Genomic DNA, 20,289 nt, shown 5'->3' on the forward strand with positions numbered 1-20,289 from the left:
TCTGGGCCCTGCCCACCGGCCCTGCCTCCTGGCGCCCTGCCTCTGGCAGGGCCGCCTCAGCCAAGGCTCGGAGGCAGGGCCAGTGGCAGGGCCCAAGAGGTGGACAGAGAGGGCCGGTGGCAGGGCCCAGGAGGGGAGGGCCGGTGGCAGGGCCCAAGGTGGAGAGGGCCGGTGGCAGGGCCCAGGAGGGGGAGAGGGCCGGTGACAGGGCCCAAGGTGGAGAGGGCCGGTGGCAGGCCACGGAGGGAGGGTCGATGTTAGGGCCCAAGGTGGAGAGGGCCGGTGGCAAGGCCCAGGAGGGGAGGGGCGGTGGCAGGCCCCAAGATGGAGAGGGCCGGTGGCAGGGCCCAGATGAAGAGGGCCGGTGGAAGGGCCAAGGAGGGGAGGGCCGGTGGCAGGCCCCAAGGTGGAGAGGGCCGGTGGCAGGGCGCAGCGGGGAGGGCCGGTGGCAGGGCCAAGATGGAGAGGGCCGGTGGCAGGGCTCAGGAGGGGAGGGCCGGTGGCAGGGCCAAAGGTGGAGAGGGCCGGTGGCAGGGCCTAGGAGGGGAGGGCTGGTGGCAGGGCCGAAGATGGAGGGGGCCGGTGGCAGGGCCCAAGATGAAGAGGGCCGGTGGCAGGGCCCAGGAGGGGAGGGCCGGTGGCAGGGCCCAAGGTGGAGAGGGCCGGTGGCAGGGCCCAGGAGGGCCAGGAGGGAGGGCCGGTGGCAGGGCCCAAGGTGGAGGAGGCCGGTGGCAGGGCCCAGCAAGGGAGGGCCGGTGGCAGGGCCCAAGGTGGAGAGGGCTGGTGGCAGGGCCCAGCAAGGGAGGGCCGGTGCAGGGGCCCAAGGTGGAGAGGGCCGGTGGCAGGGCCCCAAAGGTGGAGAGGGCCGGTGGCAGGGCCCAGAGGGAGGGCGGTGGGCAGGCCCAAGGTGGAGAGGGCCGGTGGCAGGGCCCAAGGTGGAGAGGGCCGGTGGCAGGCCCAAGGTGGAGAGGGCCGGTGGCAGGGCCCAGATAGAGAGGGCCGGTGGCAGGGCCCAGCAGGGGAGGGCCGGTGGCAGGGCCAGGAGGGGAGGGCCGGTGGCAGGGCCCAAGGTGGAGAGGGCCGGTGGCAGGGGCCAGGAGGGGAGGGCCGGTGGCAGGGCCCAAGGTGGAGAGGGCCGGTGGCAGGGCCCAGCAGGGGAGGGCCGGTGGCAGGGCCCAAGGTGGAGAGGGCCGGTGGCAGGGCCCAGAAGGGGAGGGCTGATGTTAGGGCAAGGTGGAGAGGGCGGTGGCAGGGCCCAAGATAGAGAGGGCCGGTGGCAGGGCGCAGGAGGGGAGGGCCGGTGGCAGGGCCCAAGGTGGAGAGGGCCGGTGGTAGGGTCCAGGAGGGGAGGGCCGGTGCAGGGCCCAAGAAGAAGAGGGCCGGTGGCAGGGCCCAGAAGGGGAGGGCCGGTGGCAGGGCCCAAGGTGGAGAGGGCCGGTGGCAAGGGCCCAGGAGGGGAGGGCCGGTGGCAGGGCCCAGGAGGGGAGGGCCGGTGGCAGGGCCCAGGAGGGGAGGGCCCGGTGGCAGGGCCCAAGGTGGAGAGGGCCGGTGGCAGGGCCCAGTAAGGGAGGGCCGGTGGCAGGGCCCAAGGTGGAGAGAGCCGGTGGCAGGGCCCAAGGGTGGAGAGGGCCGGTGGCAGGGCCCAAGGTGGAGAGGGCCGGTGGCAGGGCCCAGGAGGGGAGGGCCGGTGGCAGGGCCCAAGGTGGAGAGGGCCGGTGGGCAGGGCCCAGCAGGGGAGGGGCTGGTGGCAGGGCCCAAGGTGGAGAGGGCCGGTGGCAGGGCCCAGGAGGGGAGGGCCGGTGGCAGGGCCCAAGGTGGAGAGGGCCGGTGGCAGGGCCCAAGATGGAGAGGGCCGGTGGCAGGGCCCAAGATGGAGAGGGCCCGGTGGCAGGGCCCAAGATGGAGAGGGCATAGCTGGAGGGTATAGCTGAAGATGTGGGCTTAAGGAGGGCAGGCCGTTGGTGCGGGACTGAGGTTTGGAGGACAGATGGTGGGGGCAAAAGGGCACCCCAGATTTTTCCCAAGTGGGACTCAGGAATGAGAGATCCTGAATCCTTTCTATACAACCTGATGCACTGATGCAGTCTGCCTCTTCTAAGAATGATAGTGATTCTTTGCACACTGCAGTGATATCCACAGTTGGTATCTGCAAGAAAGAACATGCACATTAATTTGTTTTATATCAATCTAACTACAGTCTGTAGGGCTTAAATAAAGGCCAATATGGTGCCAGTTTGCTGGAGATGCAGAGTTATCAGGTATATTCTATGTACTATACAGTGCCTCAAATGAGAGATTAACTCCTGCCCTGGCTAGAACAGTATCAACCAAGCACCTAGTAGATTTGTCATAGTCTGGCAGGAGTCTCAGGCATGTACCTTCCTGTCCTTTCCTGAAAAAACTGAACAGGCAGAGTACTGTAGGACAAAGTACCTGCTGTATTACAGAAAATGGTAGTGATTGGTTATCAAGAACCGGAAAGAAGCATGGTGCATAAGTACAGTTCAGGTATGGGATCCATTATTCGGAAAACCGTTATCCAGAAAGTTCCAAATTATGGAAAGGCCATCTCCCATAGACTCCATTATAAGCAAATAATTTTGATTTTTAAAAATGACTTCCTTTTTCTCTGTAATTATAAAACAGAACCTTGTACTTGACCCCAACTGTGATATAATTAATCCTTATTGGGGGCAAAACAATCCTATTGGGTTTAATAATCTTTAAATGATTTTTCAGTGGACTTAAGGTATGGAGATCCAAATTACGGAAAGACCCCTTATCTGGAAAACCCCAGGTCCCGAGCATTCTAGATAATAGGTCCCATACCTGTACAATTCTGCCACTTACAGCTATTTACAGGACTTACAATAGAGGAATGAGGAGAGAAATGAAATAGATGAAGTGGGGTGAGCGGGTGAATGCTTTGACATTTAGTTGGTAAAAAAGTATTTTACATATTCAGTGGTGGCTTAATGGCACTCTAGATCCTGAGCTGTTAAAGTAACATGCCCCCCCTGCCCAGGTCACAAGCCACCAGAGCAAGTCTGATAATATAATGATGTTTCCTCCTATGGGGGCTACTGCAGTGATCTACTTACTGGCTGGAAAGGAGGTGGTATCTTCTTGCCCTCCAATGCTGTCCAATCAATAGATCTATAAAATGGATGTTTCCTTATGTCCCCTTTGGTGCCCAGGCGCTTTTCTGGATTCTTCTCTAAAAGCTAAAGGGAAAAACAAATGGATAATTGGCTACACAAACACCAAGGTGGCAAATGACTCAAAACATTTAACCCAGGTACATTTACCCACAGCAAATAGTAGGAATTGTCTGTGAGAACACTGTCTGGCTTGCATGTAGTGTACGGCTGATTATTGCCTCCAAACTTCAACCTCATTTGAGGCCTCATTTACACTAGTCACTTTAGGGCTCTGGCACATGAGGAGATTTGTCGCCTGCGTTTTTTTCCCCCTGGCGCTATGGCGACAAGTCGCCACGACAATACCCACAAAGAGATTTCATGTGAGTTGAGCTCCAGGCGATCTGCTACCCATGGTACACTCAACAGTTAACCCCCCCTCATGTTTACTCAGGTCGCTCAGAAAAGGGTCTGTGTGCAATTTGAAACAGCAGGCGGTTTGAAGTAGCCTCGTATGTTTTGACGCTGGCGATTTCCATTGATTTAGCATTGGCGTCTTGTCGCCAAATCGCTCTTTTAAAAATCGCCGGCGACAAATCTCCTCGTGTGCCAGAGCCCTTAGAGAGGGATCATTTCTATGGCCAATAATGCCCAAATCAGACAAAAGATCCTCAGGTTCATTTCCTAACACTGGGCAAGTTAGACTTGAAGCAGCAACTTAAAGCAACCAGTCATTGGCAGCAACACCCCACAAGTTACCAGGGGCAGCAAAAAAAAACCACTCTTCGTCACTTTAAAAGCTGAAGAACTATTGTGCTCTCTTTATAAGTGATGCAACCCCCTTTAACCTGCTCAGAAGCTTCTGAACTGCAGGTTTCATGGGGGGGCCACATTGGAAAGTCCACTTCAGGGTGGCCAAGGGTAGAGAATCGCCCCTGCCTGTGTGTATGATGAGGGCCTGGCTGTATATAGGGGAAGGAAATATATTCATCCCATCTTCTACTAGCAAACAACGCACATTCATTTTCTTAAATATTCTGTCCTCTCAACTTTTGTGTTACTGTAGCTGTGACTTTCCTGCACAAACTCATACCCACCTCCAGTAGCAGTTCTTTTAGTTCAGCGCTGACACCCTCTGGAAATAAAGGCTCCTTACAGCACACTGAATACATCAGGTTCTCCAACGTCATACCCTCGTAGAATGGTGATCTTCCGGTGGCCATTTTGCAAAGAGTGATTGCAAATGCCCACCAATCCGCTGCTGCGCCATAGCCAATCCCTGAAAAAATCTAGAAAATCAGACAAATGTTATTCCAGATAATGAAGAAGCATTCCTAAAACCTCTTTCTCAAATTAACCCTTTGTAATACAGTCCTGCAACATTAGGCAGACTAGATGACTAGATCTGATATACATTTAATATGCAAAAGCACATGAACTTTCTCACCTCTGGAGCCATGAAGGTGAAGTATCCTACTGGCTCAAAATTCTTCCTGTCGCTGGTAAACATTCCTTCTGCAACCAGGCCGAAGTCTGCGATTTTCACGTGTCCCTCATCACTGAGTAAGATGTTATCCGGTTTCAGATCTCTGAAAGAAAAGGAGGAGGAAAAGAATAAAAGTTAGAACATAGGGGCAAAGCTATAGCAGCTGCAACTGTATTGGGGCCATGGATAATATGTTGTAATAATAATAGTTAGTAGTTGAAAAAGTAGCATGAGTTTATGGCTGAGATACAATTGTACTTACCGGTGCACAATGCCACGTGAATGCAGATACTGCAGCCCGATGATCATCTCTGCAGAATAGAATCTTTTGCAAAACAGAAAATAATAATAATTAGAGACCATCTCCTTAGCTAGGAAGTTCCACTTAGACTGCCCTTAGATTTTAAAACCTAGGGAAAGGTATGATAAAAGCACAAACCAAAATACCTTCATGAAAGACCATCCATGAGTTAAAAGACATGAAAACCCCACACACAAAATTTAATCAGTGCACAGCCTCTTTGAAATCTTTCAATACCTGCCACTCTGTTGTCCAAGTTGCTTTGACTTCTGGCTTGTGGGCGAGCTCAGTTGTTCTAAGCTCAGGTGAATAAGCACGCCCCCAGTCTAGCAGCCAGTAAAGAGATGGCATTGCTGGTTCTCAGCTCTAGCTGTCTGCTTCAATTTTTTTCTCCTAACCTCCTCTCCTGAGCTCAGCTCAAACAAAGCAGAACTTTTATCAGACAGTTCTGCCTGTGTGAGCCTGTATTCATGATGAAATGGATGTGGAATAAGGGTCTGTGTGTGTGCTGTTTACAGATTTAAATGTATTTGATTCTTTATCAGAGGAAAAATGGCCACTGGGTGAAAGCTGCTATTTGCTTTAGGAAAATGTGATGGTGATTGCAAACGGAGGGGATATATGAAGTACATATGATGCCATTTAGGTGGGGGAGACGTGCCCAACTGATATACATTGTAGGCAAATGTAGGCTTTACATGTCCTTTAATAGGTTACTAAAATCTTTATTGTACATGCCTTTGTTAACATGCCACCACGGCCTCTAAACCAATATAAGAACACATTGCAACAGTTGCATCACAAAGATCAACAGATTCAAATTCAGGAATATATAATAAACTTAATAAATTCTGAAGAAATGCACATATAAATTGCTGAGTTTTTTCACTTTCCCTTGGTAAAACACCAGCAAATGCTTTACGTGCAGATGGACTGATAATTCACAGTTTTACTTCTATAGAAGCTACCAATGATATAAGTAAAAGTCACACGTAAAACATATTGGTATGTAAAATATACCAATGCCCAAACCTATGAGCAGTGCCCACAGTGCTTGGGGGTGTGTTATTGTACTCAGTACTATGGCTAATGGCACACTGGGTGATTTCCAGCATTTAGTCATGCCAGCATTTTCTTGTTCTGTAGGAGGGGGACAAGACCACCTCACCCATACAAAAATCCTTTTACCATGGAGCAAGAAAACGGTGGGGTGAAAAAACACCAGAAATTGCCCTGCGTGCCATTAAGATGACATAATAATCTTAAGTGCCTAGCATGACATCAAAAACACATAAATCCTAATGGTACTGATTGATGTTTAGGAGAAAATAATGAACATTCCTAGTAATATTTATTTCTTAATTAAAACACAGCTAGCAGTTTTCCCATGTAGCCCTTGGGAGATGTTCATTACCTTATGCTGTCCGTCTTCAGTCCACCTTCCTTATTTATCAGTTGTTTTAGTGTTCCTCCTCTTGCAAACTCCATGACAAGGAAAGCATGCAGCTGGTTACAAAGATAAATGAGAAGAGAGTGACACATGGGAGCTGCTAACACAGAACTACCAGATTACAATAAGGGAGAGTGCATGGCCTTCTTAGTTCTTAAAGCAGAACCAAATACGGGGAGGACTAACAAGCAGAAATCATACAAGATGAAAGAAAAAGTTTCCGGAATATCTGTAATTTTGCTCTGTTGCCTGAGAAACTCACATGAGGGATCATTTATAAATACTAAGTAAAGTTGCACCTGCACATTAACCCATAACAATCAGTGGTTAGATTTTTCCAGCGGTTGCAGGTTGAACACTGAAAGTATTCATCTGATTGGTTGCCATGAGTTACTACCCAGGTGCCAATTGCCCACTGTTTGTAATGACCCCCCACACACAATGTACTGCTCCTGCATCCCTGTTGGTTGGTGTAGAACAAGCAGAGGTTAATCCTGGTGCAGGCAGTATATATTTGGTGTATTTGGGGGGTTAATAACAAGCCTCAGTGAGGGAATACTGTGTATGTACGGCCAGACAAATGGCGACATAGTGCTCAGTAGACACTATCCTGCATGGTGAATCTTTTTGTAAGAAGGGGAGTGCCAGCCCTTGGTATGAGGTAAGAGACTAGAATTTCTGAGGCACTTATCAACTAGGCACCTCAGTGATTTAAGCTATTCTTCTTCTTCAATGTGAACTACAGCAGTTTGGAAAGATTTTCTCCAAAATTCACAATTTAAAAATCTAAAATACAGTCAATGGTATTTTGGCAACTACCATCCTCAGTTCCTAGCTATATAGGAGATTTCCATTTGAAATTTGCTTTTACTGCTTTCACCCAAGCATTGGACCTGCATAGGTGGTGTCCCTTACTGGGCTCTGCTGACCTGTATCAGTCACATGAAAGGTTGCGTGCATTGTGGGGAGGTGCAATGGTCCAATAAAGAATTTCAGGTTTTAGGTCCAGTGTGACAAAATGTATAATGATGTGCGCTTGTTTATGTAAATTCGGTAGCAATTTAATGGCTCTACGTTGTACCTGAGTTTGGAAAGCTGCATATCCGTGGCAGAGAAAGGGACAACCTTCAGTGATCCGGAGAGTTCGGGACTCAGCTAAGATGAATCTGCTGATATCATTTCCCTCCTTGTGCTGCTTCCGAATCACTTTGATTGCCACTTTCTCTTCGCAGTTCTTCAATGACGCCAACATAACCTGACAAAGGTAAAATAGACAGTAGCACTGTTTTGTTGAATATTCACTGACCAAATGATTATCATTCAAATTACATATTCATTAAATATTCCAATACATTTACTTAGTAATTGCTAACAAAATTGGTTTCTGTCTGCCAGAAATGACTTTCAGTTGAGATTTATTTACAAATACCATTGAACCAGTGGCATTTTCTAATTAAGTGTATATTGTACATTTCATAAATAAGATACATTATATAAAAAAGTCATTATTTGTACTTGGTGGACATCACCTTTAACTTAATCTTTCTGGGTTTGACATATAAGGCGATAATGCCATAAGCTTTAAGACAATGTTCTAAACGGCTTTGTGTAAATCTGAAATAGTTCTGCAAATTTATAAATGTGGCACATGAAATGTCTGACTGTACTAATAACCAAAATGAAGCTGTGAAAAACAGAGTTATAGTGAGTTTGAGTATATGCATCCCAGCATATTGATTGGGAGCGTGGACCTTGAGTCTGTTAGGGTCTCATCATACCAAATGCTGCCTGGATGTAAAAAAAAAAAGGTGCCAACAGTATAAATGAAAATAATTTACTTTAACACACAGAAGCTCCCTGCTGCGGGCTCTAAAACTGTTGCTTTTATCATATCGGTCCTATCATCATCTTCCCTCAAGCAGCATTGCGTGCCATCAACAACACTGCCTCACCTTCAACAGATGTAATCGTAAGAAGCTTATAAGCTTTTCGGCTGTCTTGGAGCCATAAATACTGGTGTCCCACCCCTGGACCTGGCTAAATACAAGCTAACACTATTGTATACAGGGAGTTCATCTAATTGAAGCTATTAAAGCCAATCACTTACCTTGCCAAAGTTTCCATTCCCCAGCTTTACATGGAACTCGTAGTTCTTGATGTTTTTAGGATATGGCCTTTGTGCTGGAATACAAGGCCTCTTCACTACACTTCCTTCTTCTGGAAGAGAGGAAAGACTATTAATAATTCATATTGCTAACATATACTGCAAGACATCCTTCTGATTTAGTTCTTTCTCCTGAATCCACTTCCTGAAAGGAGGGGAGTGAGGGTAGGTGCTCTACAGCATGAGGTAGATCAGTCCAGTGAAATCCAAGTTAGCATTAGGACCCATGAGTGAGGGGTAACAAGCTTGAGGTATAGATCATAGATTAATAAAAGGTGTCTCTTTGTTTTTAACATGGTAAACTAGACACATACATACAGCATCTGGAATAAAGAGGAGCTTTCCTAAGTTCATTCCCTATGTCCTAATAGTAATACACTGGAGCACAAGTCCTACATCTCACTTCTACATTAAGGTCCTACATCTCACATCTACAACTCACTCAGGTACCTGGTTTCCCATACGCCCACACCATATTTTCCAGGGATAAATTGTCTCTGGCCTTCAAGCTATTGTAATAATATTCTAATTCCCATCTAAAGTGAAACCAATGGAGTCCCCAAGATAACAACTGACTATACAGAGGAGAATGAACATAATCAATACATGTAATTTGTCATAGAATACCACTGACTTCATTGTACGTACAGTTAATTTCAAGGTGAACTTCCCCTTTAAACTGCCAGTCCCAGTTTCAGGACCTTGGTCCCCAGCAATAAATGATTTTGATTTCTTCTATTATGACCAAAATGTCCCAACCCTATGCCATAAATAGACTATGCTGCAAACTTGCAACTTGACCAACTGCCCATAGAGCTGCTGCCTAGCATCTTCCTACACTTGTCTATTACTTGTGTGGGGAGGGAGGAAGCTGAGACAGAAGGAATATGAAGAAGGGTGGTTGGTAAGACAAATGGTGATCTCTTGTTCTTGCAGAAGGAATCTAGTATTTCAGATTGAGAACACAGCTTTGGGAAGACAAATCTTACTCCTTCTCTTCCCACTTGATCTGTACCAGTAGGCTCCACTAGTTATACTCAGCAGAGCAGTAGTGCTAATGTAGGTATGTGGGTATATACCATATGCTTTAGTGTTATCTGCAGAAATGTCAATTTGCCCATATTTCCTAGTCTGCCTAATTTATACAGGTAGTGGATCTGTTATCTGGAAACCCATTATCCAGAAAGCTCAGAATTACAGGAAGGCAATCTGACATAGACTCCATTTTAATACAATAAATTGGATTTTTAAAAAAGCTTTTTCTCTGTAATAATAAATCAGTATCTTGTACTTGATCCTAATGAAGATATAATTAATCCTTATTGGAGACAAAACAATCTTATTAGGTTTATTTAACTTTCATTATTTTTATTAGTAGACTTTAAGTATGGCGACCCAGTTTTATGGAAAGACCCCTAATTCTGGAAAACCCCAGGTCGTGAGCATTCTGGGTAACAGGTCCCATTATTATTATTATTATTATTATTAACATTTATTTATAAAGCGCCAACATATTCCGCAGAGCTGTACAATAAGTGGGATTCATACATTGGACATACAGAGTAACATATAAAGCAATCAATAACTGATACAAGAGGTGAAGAGAGCCCTGCCCAAAAGAGCTTGCAATCCCATACTAATACACTGTGCTCAGGTGTAGGAGTTTAAGGAAGGTTGGCCCATAACAAGGCTTGGTGGGGTGTGATGGAGCAATGGGCAATTTCTGCCAGGAGGCTGATGTCCCTGTAGAAATGCAGTTGTTTAAATATAACAGGAATTGTGGGTGTAAATAGTTCCCTGCATTTATACAGGTGTATGTGTATATTTACACATTTTATATATAAAATAACCAGCAGTCATAGGTCTACAGGTTGCTCATTGATTTTGGTAATTAAAAGCTCAATATAAATTTTAAAGCTGAATGTCAAACATTTAAACTGCTTACCATTAAATTTGGATTGCAAAATGATTTAGATCGATTAAGGTGCTAAAATTACATGTTATTGGCAGGTCAGTTGGTGGTGATAGTGTTGGGTGGGACACCTAAGTGCATCTTTTTGTCAGTATAATAATAATACAAAGTGCAAACATTTGCCCAAGTCTAGCAACCAGTAAGCCACAACAACCAATTAGATGTTTGTATAAGCAGTTATAGCTATATCTGCTATAGGCAGATTGGATCAGTGAGAAAGTATTAACTGACTGGGTCATGTCATGGATATATCATGATAGACAGGAGTGTCAGATCTTTCAACATTAAGTTAAAAAATAGTATAATAGAAATATCCTTCAAATTACATCCAAATTTGCCTCTTGATTGGCATTTCTTGTTGTAATTAGAAAAGTAAATAGTCTTTAGACACAACTGACAAACTAGCAGGGGCCAGGAAAACTCTCTAGGTAGGATGAGTTTAGAGATGAGGATGAGAGAATACATTTTACATTAAATTGATGTTTAATCTGATCCTTCTTACCTTCTGATGTTTCTCTCTCCCTCTTTCTCCCTCTTCTCCTTCTTCTTCCTCTTCTTCCCCTCTTGCGCTTTTTGCCTTTCTTGGCTTTTCTCCTCCACGTTGGTTCCCATGCGCTTGATCTTTTTAGCTGCCCCCTCTGTCTCCCTTCTTGATGTTCCTCTTCCGCGTGAGCCCACAGGATGTTGAAGGCTTGGGGGATCTATCCATTGCAAGTGGATTAATCCTGAAAATCGCTTCTTACTGGGAGACGCTTTAGAAACGCTACCACTCACTGAAGCAACTCTGGGTAGAGTGACCAACCGCTTTTTTCCAACTGTCATATGGCTGTGTGCACAGTGTTCTTAAAGGAACAGTAACACCAAAAAATGAAAGTGTATAAAAGTAATTACAATATAATGTCCTGTTGCCCTGCATTGCTACAACTGGTGTGTTTGCCTCAGAAAGACTACTATAGTTTATATAAGTTAGCTGCTGTGTAGCCATGGGGGCAGCCATTTAAAGGAGAAAAGGCACAGGTTACTTAGCAGATAACAGATAAACCCCCATTATATGGGGCTTATCTACTAGTTATCTGCTACGTAACCTGTGCCTTTTTTCTCCTTTTTCCAGCTTAAATGGCTGCCCCCATGGCTACACAGCAGCTTATTTATATTGTAGCTTTTCTGTAGCAAAAACACCAGTTTTTTGAGAAACAACAGCAATTATATTTGAATTACTTTAAAACACTTTTGATGTTACTGTCCTTTACGTTTTACTGATCTACTGCAGCTTGCATTGGTACCTCACAATAGAAGCAATGGTATAAGCTATGCAAGCTGCAGTAGGTCAGTAAGAACTTGCCAAGAACAAGTCATTCTGTAACATACTAGAGTTAACCTGAAGGTGAACAACCCCTTAAACATAACTGCAAAATAGCCATATCTAGCACTCTTTCCAGTGTGGGGTCATACCAAACCTGGAAAAACACTAGAGTATATCTTTCCATCTGATAATGAATATTGTCAATCTTGTTTCAATAACACTGTCACTTTACATATGTACAGGTATATGTATAGTATTTTCACATGTAACTGTGGCATAGCACAACTGCCTCCTATTTTTATACGAGATATATTAGTATCATGTAGCACATGACAATTAGCAGTAGACCAGACATCCTCCCATCTGTACTTTTCAACCAATATGCATTGTATGGCTAGAGACTGCACCACAGTCCTCATGGGTCAGAGAGATTTGCTCATGAATGTTGATATTTATAATTGGGAGAGGGGAGTGATGTTATTCCTGGACAGACATTTTCCTCATAAACTTGAAAAATGGACTTCCTGGTCAGCTGGTCTGTTACCCAATTGTAACAAAAATATATTGGCTAAATAGTTTGTTAATGGGTTGTACACAAAGCGATGTTCATACAGTATGGTTGGAAAATGGCCAGCTTTTTATGAAAAACTTGCCCTTGTCAAGCTTTGCGATCTGATATTGTAAAAACATTATCGTACGGTGTATTTGCAGTTCTATGTCCTGCAGTTCTCCATATGAGGTGTTTACATGTGAGCATCCCCATGAAATGAAATTTTAGTCACAATTGGAAGTATATAAGTCATAAAAAACTGTAGAGAATTACATTAAAGGAAATCTGAAACCTAAAAAAAAGAATGTACAATTGTAGAATGATCTTGATTTTTTCTTTTATCAAGATATTGTTCACTAAATTCCCTCAGCAAAGCAACACCACAACTTCCTTTTTTTGTACTATATTCATTTTCTCTGAATTGTGCCAGTAAGCAAGAATGAACACGTGGCGCCGTTTCAAACTCACTAGGAGTGTAAAAACTGCTATTTTTCCTTTACGTTCCTAATGCCGATTTTAAGTAATCCAGTGGCAAATAAAAAAAGTTAGAAAAGTTCAGTAAAAAAAATTTATTGATATAAAAAGTGCCAGAATATTCACCAATATTGTATTCTATTACAATAACTTGCTCACTCTAGTGTTCAAAACTGCAAGCATTAATATTCACATTTTCTTGGATCAAATTCATTTCACAAGTTTCCAGAGTAACTACCAGAGTCTCTCGAAATTGGGAAAGGTGCATTTCTGTTAGCGGTTCCTGTCCATACGTCCAGGTTCATGTAGGCATGGAAGGGGTTAAATCTAGGCAAGTACTCCGGCTTGCACATAACTGAGTGATTCCCAACGTGCTCAGAATGGGGAGGAGAGCCACTGACCGGCAGCAGCCATCAAAGGCATCGTTCCGAGGGGCCCAAAATAGAGCCAAAAGTCCTGACGTGGGGGGACAAACTTCTGGTGCTGGAGAGGTACGGCTATAAAGCAAGGGCAGAATTAGTACATAGTAAAACACAGCTGATTCAGTTACATGGGAGGAACAGAAAATGCACTGAATAACAGACTGAGTTCTGTCTTACTATATAAGGTGACTATATGGGGCTGAGTCTGCAGTATGCTCAGAAGCATCCTGTTGTTATTCTGTATATCATGGATCTCCAGCCTACTGAGCTTCAACTTTTCATGTTATTAGGTTGGTTATTTTTAATAATACATGTATTAAAGATTATATTAAATTACATACTGATCTGGCTCTTCAGCAGACTGGGGACAAAAAAATCCCGTGGAGGCCACATCTGGAGCCCTTGAGCATCCTGTTGCACCAGGCCTGACCTGCAGCACACAGGTTTTCTCCAGCTTCAAAACTCCTGGAGCAGCACTAGATTTATGCACCTGATATGTACACAACAATATTCCTTTCACTGACAACAGGAGAGCTGCTCCAAACTGCAATGTAATGTAAAAGTATGATTGTTGCATTGTGTAGGGGAACTCCACTTCCATCCAATCATTGCATTCATGCATTCTTGTTGCTACTATACCTAATTCAGGCAGAACACCCTGACACTGCTGTTTGTTCCTACCTTAAATGTATCATCCATCCATGAGACAGCTTACAAATGGATACTTTATGCATGCCTTGCAAGTGTGCAAGTACAATCTTATTTGCTACAGAATGACTCACATAGCTTGCTAGCTCCCAGGTGCTGGGCATGGGGGGGGGGGGGGGTCCTGGGGAGGAGCTGGTGGCACAGGGGCACTCATATTCCATGTAGGCTGGCACTGGTGCTCAATAAAAGCTGGGTTCTGAACTTCAGGACATGAAAAACCACTGTTATAATTCATATTTTCTGTAAAATAGATTAAAAAAAAAAAATCTTTCAGTGACCATAACAGACATGTATTAGTGTGCATGTATAGTACATACTTGTTAATACCATACGTGGTGTTTTACAGTGTGTCTCTCAACTGATAATACAATTTCTTTTGTTTATATCATCTAACTGGTACACTACAGTCAATATCACATTACAAAACTAATTTTCATTCTAAGCTTTACATGAGCGCTACTTATAGTGCTGATCAACAACTCCTCATGTTTTTTTTTTTTTTTCTTTTAAAATCGAATAGTGGGTTACGGTCTAGCTGCATCACATACCCTATTTGCGCAGGAGCAGGATCAACGCATAACACATGACACTGTGCCCTCCCACATTAATAGTTGACATCATTTGGTAAACAAACAGGTTGGGTGCTCCAAATGTCTTCAATGGGAATATCGACCTACAAAGTACAAAAGGACACTGGATTAATAACACCAGCTAAAAACAGTATTACATTTCCCAGCTGCTCCCACCTACACCTGCTACATCCCCCTGCCTTGGTCTTAAACTCATTTCGCCCCCCCACTCATAATCTCTTCCCCTCTCTCCCTGCTACGCTCGCAACATGCACAAGAAGTACCCAATGCCGTCCTGCTCCAAAGTTGACAGGCCAGAACGGAGAGTAGGCAGGTAGAAGAGGTCTGTGTCTAGCTCCCCCCCACTATTGCTTCCCTACCGCCCTTTTGCCTACCCCTAGTTCTGGCCCTAAGAAGAATTTGTTAACCTCTTCCAGCACATATGGTAGTATATACTTCTCCTCAGCTATGATAGGGGCAAAGCTGAATCTGTCTGTGGTTATTTAGGGGAAAATATTGGGGCCTGGTATGACTTAAAGTAAGTGCCCCACCAGAAATACAAAAGTTGTCACACTGCAAACCAGCCTTCTGTAAGGGGTAATGAGATTCAGGATGCTTTGGATATGATAACCCCTGCATTTTGGTTAACTTGAAAGTTTAATGCCGAATCTCATAAAAGAATAACTAAGCCTTTTTCTTTTAAAATCCCTAAAATGACTCTAAACAGCCTCCTCCTAGATACACTGAGTCTGGATGACCTTTCTAAAGGTATATTCTGAAACATGGCACAGAACCCAGTCACTTCTTTCTAGAGGGAAACTCTGCCCCTACTAGAAATCATGACGGGGAATACTATGACTTTATAGGAGCATGGCAGTGAAACAAGGCCATAATTGCACATTTCATAGCAGAAACAACTCATTGTATTTACTTAGATCCTGTATACTATGGTTTAGAGAGATACCAGAAGCCTGTGCCAACACAGATATTCCGCTGTACTGAGCACTAAGTTCTACTATTTGTCTATTAAACTGGTTATTATATATAGCAAATGTTCTTCAGAAGCTTTTAATTTCAGCAAGATGTATGGTTTTATGAACTTCATTTTCCTTATTTACATGTGAGCGTGCAGAAAGCACCTTTGTGTTACACCCTTGTGACACGACTTCAGCTCCCCGAAAGAAAAAAAATATGTTTTCATCTTTGGATATACACAATATATGGGCTCATAATCTGACTCAATTGCTTTACATTATACCTTAATGATTTGCTGTTTTCCCAGTGGTAGGATGCTGTAAATTTTGTGATAGTTTATTATAATGAGTGAAAATGCAGGGATTTTAGTGTTCCACAAGAGGGAACTGTTTGTTTAAGGTACAGCCACATTGGTGCAGGCATTTTCTTATCAGTGATTTTGTGCCAGACAGAGGGCTAAATAGCACCTGTTTTAGTCAGACAGTCCTGGCTTCAGATGTTCAGATGGCTTGAGACAAATGGCAGCAATCCTACATGTAGCCTTACAATTCTAGTATCCTTTATGTGTTAAATTATAAGGTTATGCGTAGTGATTACTGTATGATGTAGTAGTCTTCTTCATTTTATAAGGGTTGAACCACACACCCTAGGGGTAAAGACCACAGGGAGAAAATAACAAACGTCTCACAGAGTGTGCTTTGGGTTAAGGTTGGTTCCATAACACGTGGCGATCATGAACGATGTTCGTAACGACCATCGGATCGCACGAAACATCGTAAAGATCCGCCACACACCCATTCAGGGCTGAATCGGCAGGTAATGCGTAGAAAACAATAGGATTTCTACTCCTTCTGCCGATTCAGCTCTGAAAGGAGAATTTGGTCAGGCGCCCTTCTATGGCGCCCGATCAAAATTTTCAAAACTGGTCCGATCGGCCGAGTCGTCCGATATCAGCAGCTCCTGCGATATCGGTCGACTCGCCGACATGCCATACACGCACCGATTATCATACGAAACGAGGTTTCGTACGATAATATCGGTGCGTGTATGGCCACCTTTAGACTCAATCTCCAATGCTACAAAGGTGCCGTGTAAAAATAATACTTCAGGCCTTGCTGCCTAATTAGTATTGCAAAGCCCAATGGACCAGTACACAAATAGGCTGGTTTTGGTAAACCGGACGCAACCTGGAAATTTGTTTTTGCTACTTTCTCCCCAAAGTGACACAAAAATGTAAGTCGGTAAGAACCTTGCAAGAACCAAACATAAGGGCACATTCATCAAAGTACGAGTTTGAATCCCGAAATGGAATAATTCGGATTAGATATGATCATATTTCTGATGATTGCAACAAAAATGCTTTACGAAAAATCGAATAGATCACAATAATATCGTATGGGCGATTCGAAAGTCACGAAAATTTTTGTATTTGACATGGCTGGTATTATGCTGGCAAAATGGGTAGCAACATAATGCAGGTTGAAGATTCTTCCTGTCTCGATTGCGGTTTGTTGCAGTCCCCTGTAAATGCCAGCAGGAAATAAAACTCCCCTTGCCCTTCCATCTAAAACTTTCGAAGTCCACCATTCTTTTCCCCAAGAGAGGATTGACTTTTTTTTTTAACTACCCCGTATATACTCGAGTATAAAGCCGAGTTTTCCAGCACTCAAAATGTGCTAAAAAAGGAATCCTGCGGCTTATACTCGAGGCAAGAATCCTACCGGCGCAGGTCCCAATTAATCCGTCAGTGCTCCTTTGTATTCCAGTATTGCTCATCCTGCAAAAAGCTTCCTCCAAACGACAGTGAGCGGCGAGACTCAGGGGGGGTGCCGCTCGCACTGCCCCCCCATGGGGCGGCTTGGCCTCAGCGCGCCGCTACCACCCGGGAGTCTCGCCGTGTCCTCATATTGCTCCTCATATCGAGGAGCTTTGCCAGATTACTAAATCTACAAACCTGCAAATCTGCAGCATCTGCGCGCCGCTCCAGTGGTGTCCGTCGGCTCGTCGCACCCTCGCCCTGCCCACCTGTGTGTGGTGTGGTGTGCGTTGTGTGCGTACGCCCACATGTTGTTTGGAGGAGCTTTGCCGGATACTAAAATCTGCATTCAGGTAACGGCTGGGAGTAGGTTCTAGCTACTGTAATATCTTACCATATCCTGCATCCTGTGTCTTTGCAGAAATACTAGAAATATTTAAAATCACCTGATAAACCTAGATCCTAGTCAGAAAGGATCCTGAAATAGTGTACCATACTTGCACAAATCTTTTTTTTTTTCCCAGGTTAGAGATACTGTAGGTGATGCACAATAGCTAGATAGGTCTGTTGACATCAAAATAGCTCTTTTTTAGAAGTTGATTATAGTTTTCAGTTTGTTTTGGTTTAATGCTGTACTATGTCAAGTACCAGTAGTGATTACAATGTGTGAGGGTCTGCCTGGAACCAATGGGCTCATTTGTTCATTTATGTGTGCAGGAATCCCGTGCTGAGTGTCAGGCATGATGTTTAATTGTGCAAGCAGAGGTTTCTCAACACAATAATTTGCACTGGTAAAACATTATCCAACAAACAATACTTGTAATGGTAATGAGTTCATCCTAGTAATAGTAGTAATAGTTCTTTTATGGAAAGGAATGCGGCTCTATTTATACCAGTTTTAATTGCCCAAACTTGTCCAAAACATTTAATTCCAATGTATTTTTTTGCAGGCTTTAATGAGGTCTGCATGCAGTTTTGCCTAGTTCAGCTGGTGTTAGAGCTCAATGGTGCTGCAGAGCTGCCCCTCACATCTAACACCCTATTGAAATGATGTGTGCAAATACCATAGAAATTCCAAGGTTAGCACAGTCCAATAGAAATGGGGAGGCAGCGTGGGAAACAGGAAAGTGCATTAGGATACACACAGCTTGTAGGCGCCCCTCTTTAGTATGGCCCCTGAGTGTGTTGCTTATTCTTGACTTATACATCTTAATATTATTGAAATAGGAAGTCTTGTCTGGCTTTGCGCAATTGAAAACGTTATTCCGAGTACCCGTATATACTTGAGTAATAACCAATCCGAATATAATATATAACATAATATATTATGTTGGAGGCTTATGTTAGGCTTATACTCGAGTCAACAAGTTTTTCCCAAGTTTTTTAGGTAAAATTAGGTACCGTCGGCTTATATTCGGATCGGCTTATACTCGAGTATATACGGTATGCACATAAAGGGGCTTTTTTTGATCATAAACTAATGAATACACTTGACACCTACTGGCAGAATGTTGAATAGCTGACAAATATACTTCAGCAGCAGAATATTAATAGCAGTATTTGGCAAGTGCATCCCTTTGGGTTATACAAGTATTATATATACTAATCACTAGTCATTGCATTTGCTGAATCTAAAACAAGACAACATTTAGAGAACTGCGTATCTGGAAATAGTAAACACAATTTTCACACTGGGTTTTAATGTTATTAAATTATAAAGTAAATCATGTATGCACAAATAAGGTAGGTGTTCTGAATTCTCATGAACTTCAACTTACAAGCTTATAAATACTTTGTTATTGCACATCCTGTTAGAGTAAGTAACTGAGCCCTCAGCGGGGAGGGCATAAGATCTGTCACAAAAAGTTTTCCCGACATTTTACGATCGTGTGAGATACAAAAATTTCGTGACTTTTGGCTCGCAATATGATATTATCGTGAAAATACGACTTTTCATAAGCATTTTCATGAATTTCCGAATCATCAGAAATTTCGTATTTAATCTGATTTTTTTCCATTTCGGGATGCAAATTCGTACTGTGATAAATCTGCCCCATAGTATGTTTGAAGACAGGGGCTCTTTCAGAAAACAGCGAAACCCAGCACAAGTATGAAACACAAGGCAAAGAAAACAGTACTTCTACTTCAGAGAAAATACTTTAACATGTACAGATCTGCGATAAACTGCTATATGATTCAAAAGAAGTTGTGTTACTTGGTTCTTGAGAGCTAATATTCACCTTATTTAACATTAAACCTACAGTAAACACAAGGACATAAATCTTAGCTAGAACAGAACCCTCCTTCAATGTATGAATGCATCTGTACATGAACATCTGAAGATGTTTATGATGTAGTTTTTAAGGCTTAGAATAGCAAAATGACAGTTTTTTAGCTACATGTATAAATGCCAACGTGCAGAAAAAACTGATACTACATTTAAAATAAAACATAATCTCATATTTTTAATTTCCTTATTTTAACCTTATTTAATACACAGAGTAGTCTAACAAATACAGTATGAGAGTATACGTACAATGTCTCTCTTTTGAAAAAGTCTATTATTTGAATTGGGGCTCCTAATTTACTGGTCCACAACTCCCAGGATTCTCCAACATATAATCAAAGGTAAAATCATCTGGGGATCAAATGTAACAGGGTCCTATTAGGTGTAATATCACATAGCCATAAATAATTAATAGGTTTGAAAAAAGAGGAATATCCAACAAGTGTCCCTCCATGACTTTTCCCAATGCCCAGAGAAATAAACATACAAGTCTTCCCACTGATACTGTATATCAGAGTACTGGAAGAATACAGAAGCTGATTTCTGTCAAGTGTTTAGAACAACACACCATACTGGGGCCAAGGAGTGATGAACAGTGATTAAGGCCACAAAGGAACAAGGCATTACTATATGTATAATGTGGCCATTGGCAGGATTGTAGAATGAGCTATTCCTACTAATCCCTGCATAATCCTGGCAGATGAGTGACATCCCACTGTACAGCCAGGCTGC

General features: G+C 43.4%; 1 protein-coding gene across 1 annotated transcript; it reads right to left on the bottom strand.

The window, feature by feature from the left end:
- Positions 1–537: 537 nt before the first annotated feature.
- Positions 538–11,033, bottom strand: LOC116411985 (protein kinase C theta type-like). Its single transcript, XM_031904723.1, has 10 exons — positions 11,016–11,033; positions 8,485–8,594; positions 7,459–7,632; positions 6,342–6,433; positions 4,889–4,951; positions 4,588–4,729; positions 4,238–4,429; positions 3,102–3,224; positions 1,942–2,146; positions 538–551 (listed from the first exon to the last, which is right to left on the bottom strand). Exons 3-10 carry the CDS (start codon positions 7,627–7,629, stop codon positions 538–540), a joined length of 1,002 nt encoding a protein of 333 aa, XP_031760583.1. The 5' UTR covers positions 7,630–7,632; positions 8,485–8,594; positions 11,016–11,033.
- Positions 11,034–20,289: the final 9,256 nt, after the last annotated feature.

The sequence above is a fragment of the Xenopus tropicalis genome, chromosome 1 (assembly GCF_000004195.4).
Source record: "Xenopus tropicalis strain Nigerian chromosome 1, UCB_Xtro_10.0, whole genome shotgun sequence".
In the NCBI taxonomy this organism is placed as follows: domain Eukaryota; kingdom Metazoa; phylum Chordata; class Amphibia; order Anura; family Pipidae; genus Xenopus; species Xenopus tropicalis.

What these genes read in the sequence shown, in the direction of transcription:
- LOC116411985 (XM_031904723.1), bottom strand. Translation starts at nt 7,629, where the DNA reads ATGTTGGCGTCATTGAAGAACTGCGAAGAGAAAGTGGCAATCAAAGTG. An exon ending in ATGCAGCTTTCCAAACTCAG is followed by an intron (nt 6,434 to 7,458) that starts GTACAACGTAGA and finishes CTTTGTAACCAG; the next exon opens with CTGCATGCTTTCCTTGTCAT. An exon ending in TCACGTGGCATTGTGCACCG is followed by an intron (nt 4,730 to 4,888) that starts GTAAGTACAATT and finishes CTTTTCTTTCAG; the next exon opens with AGATCTGAAACCGGATAACA.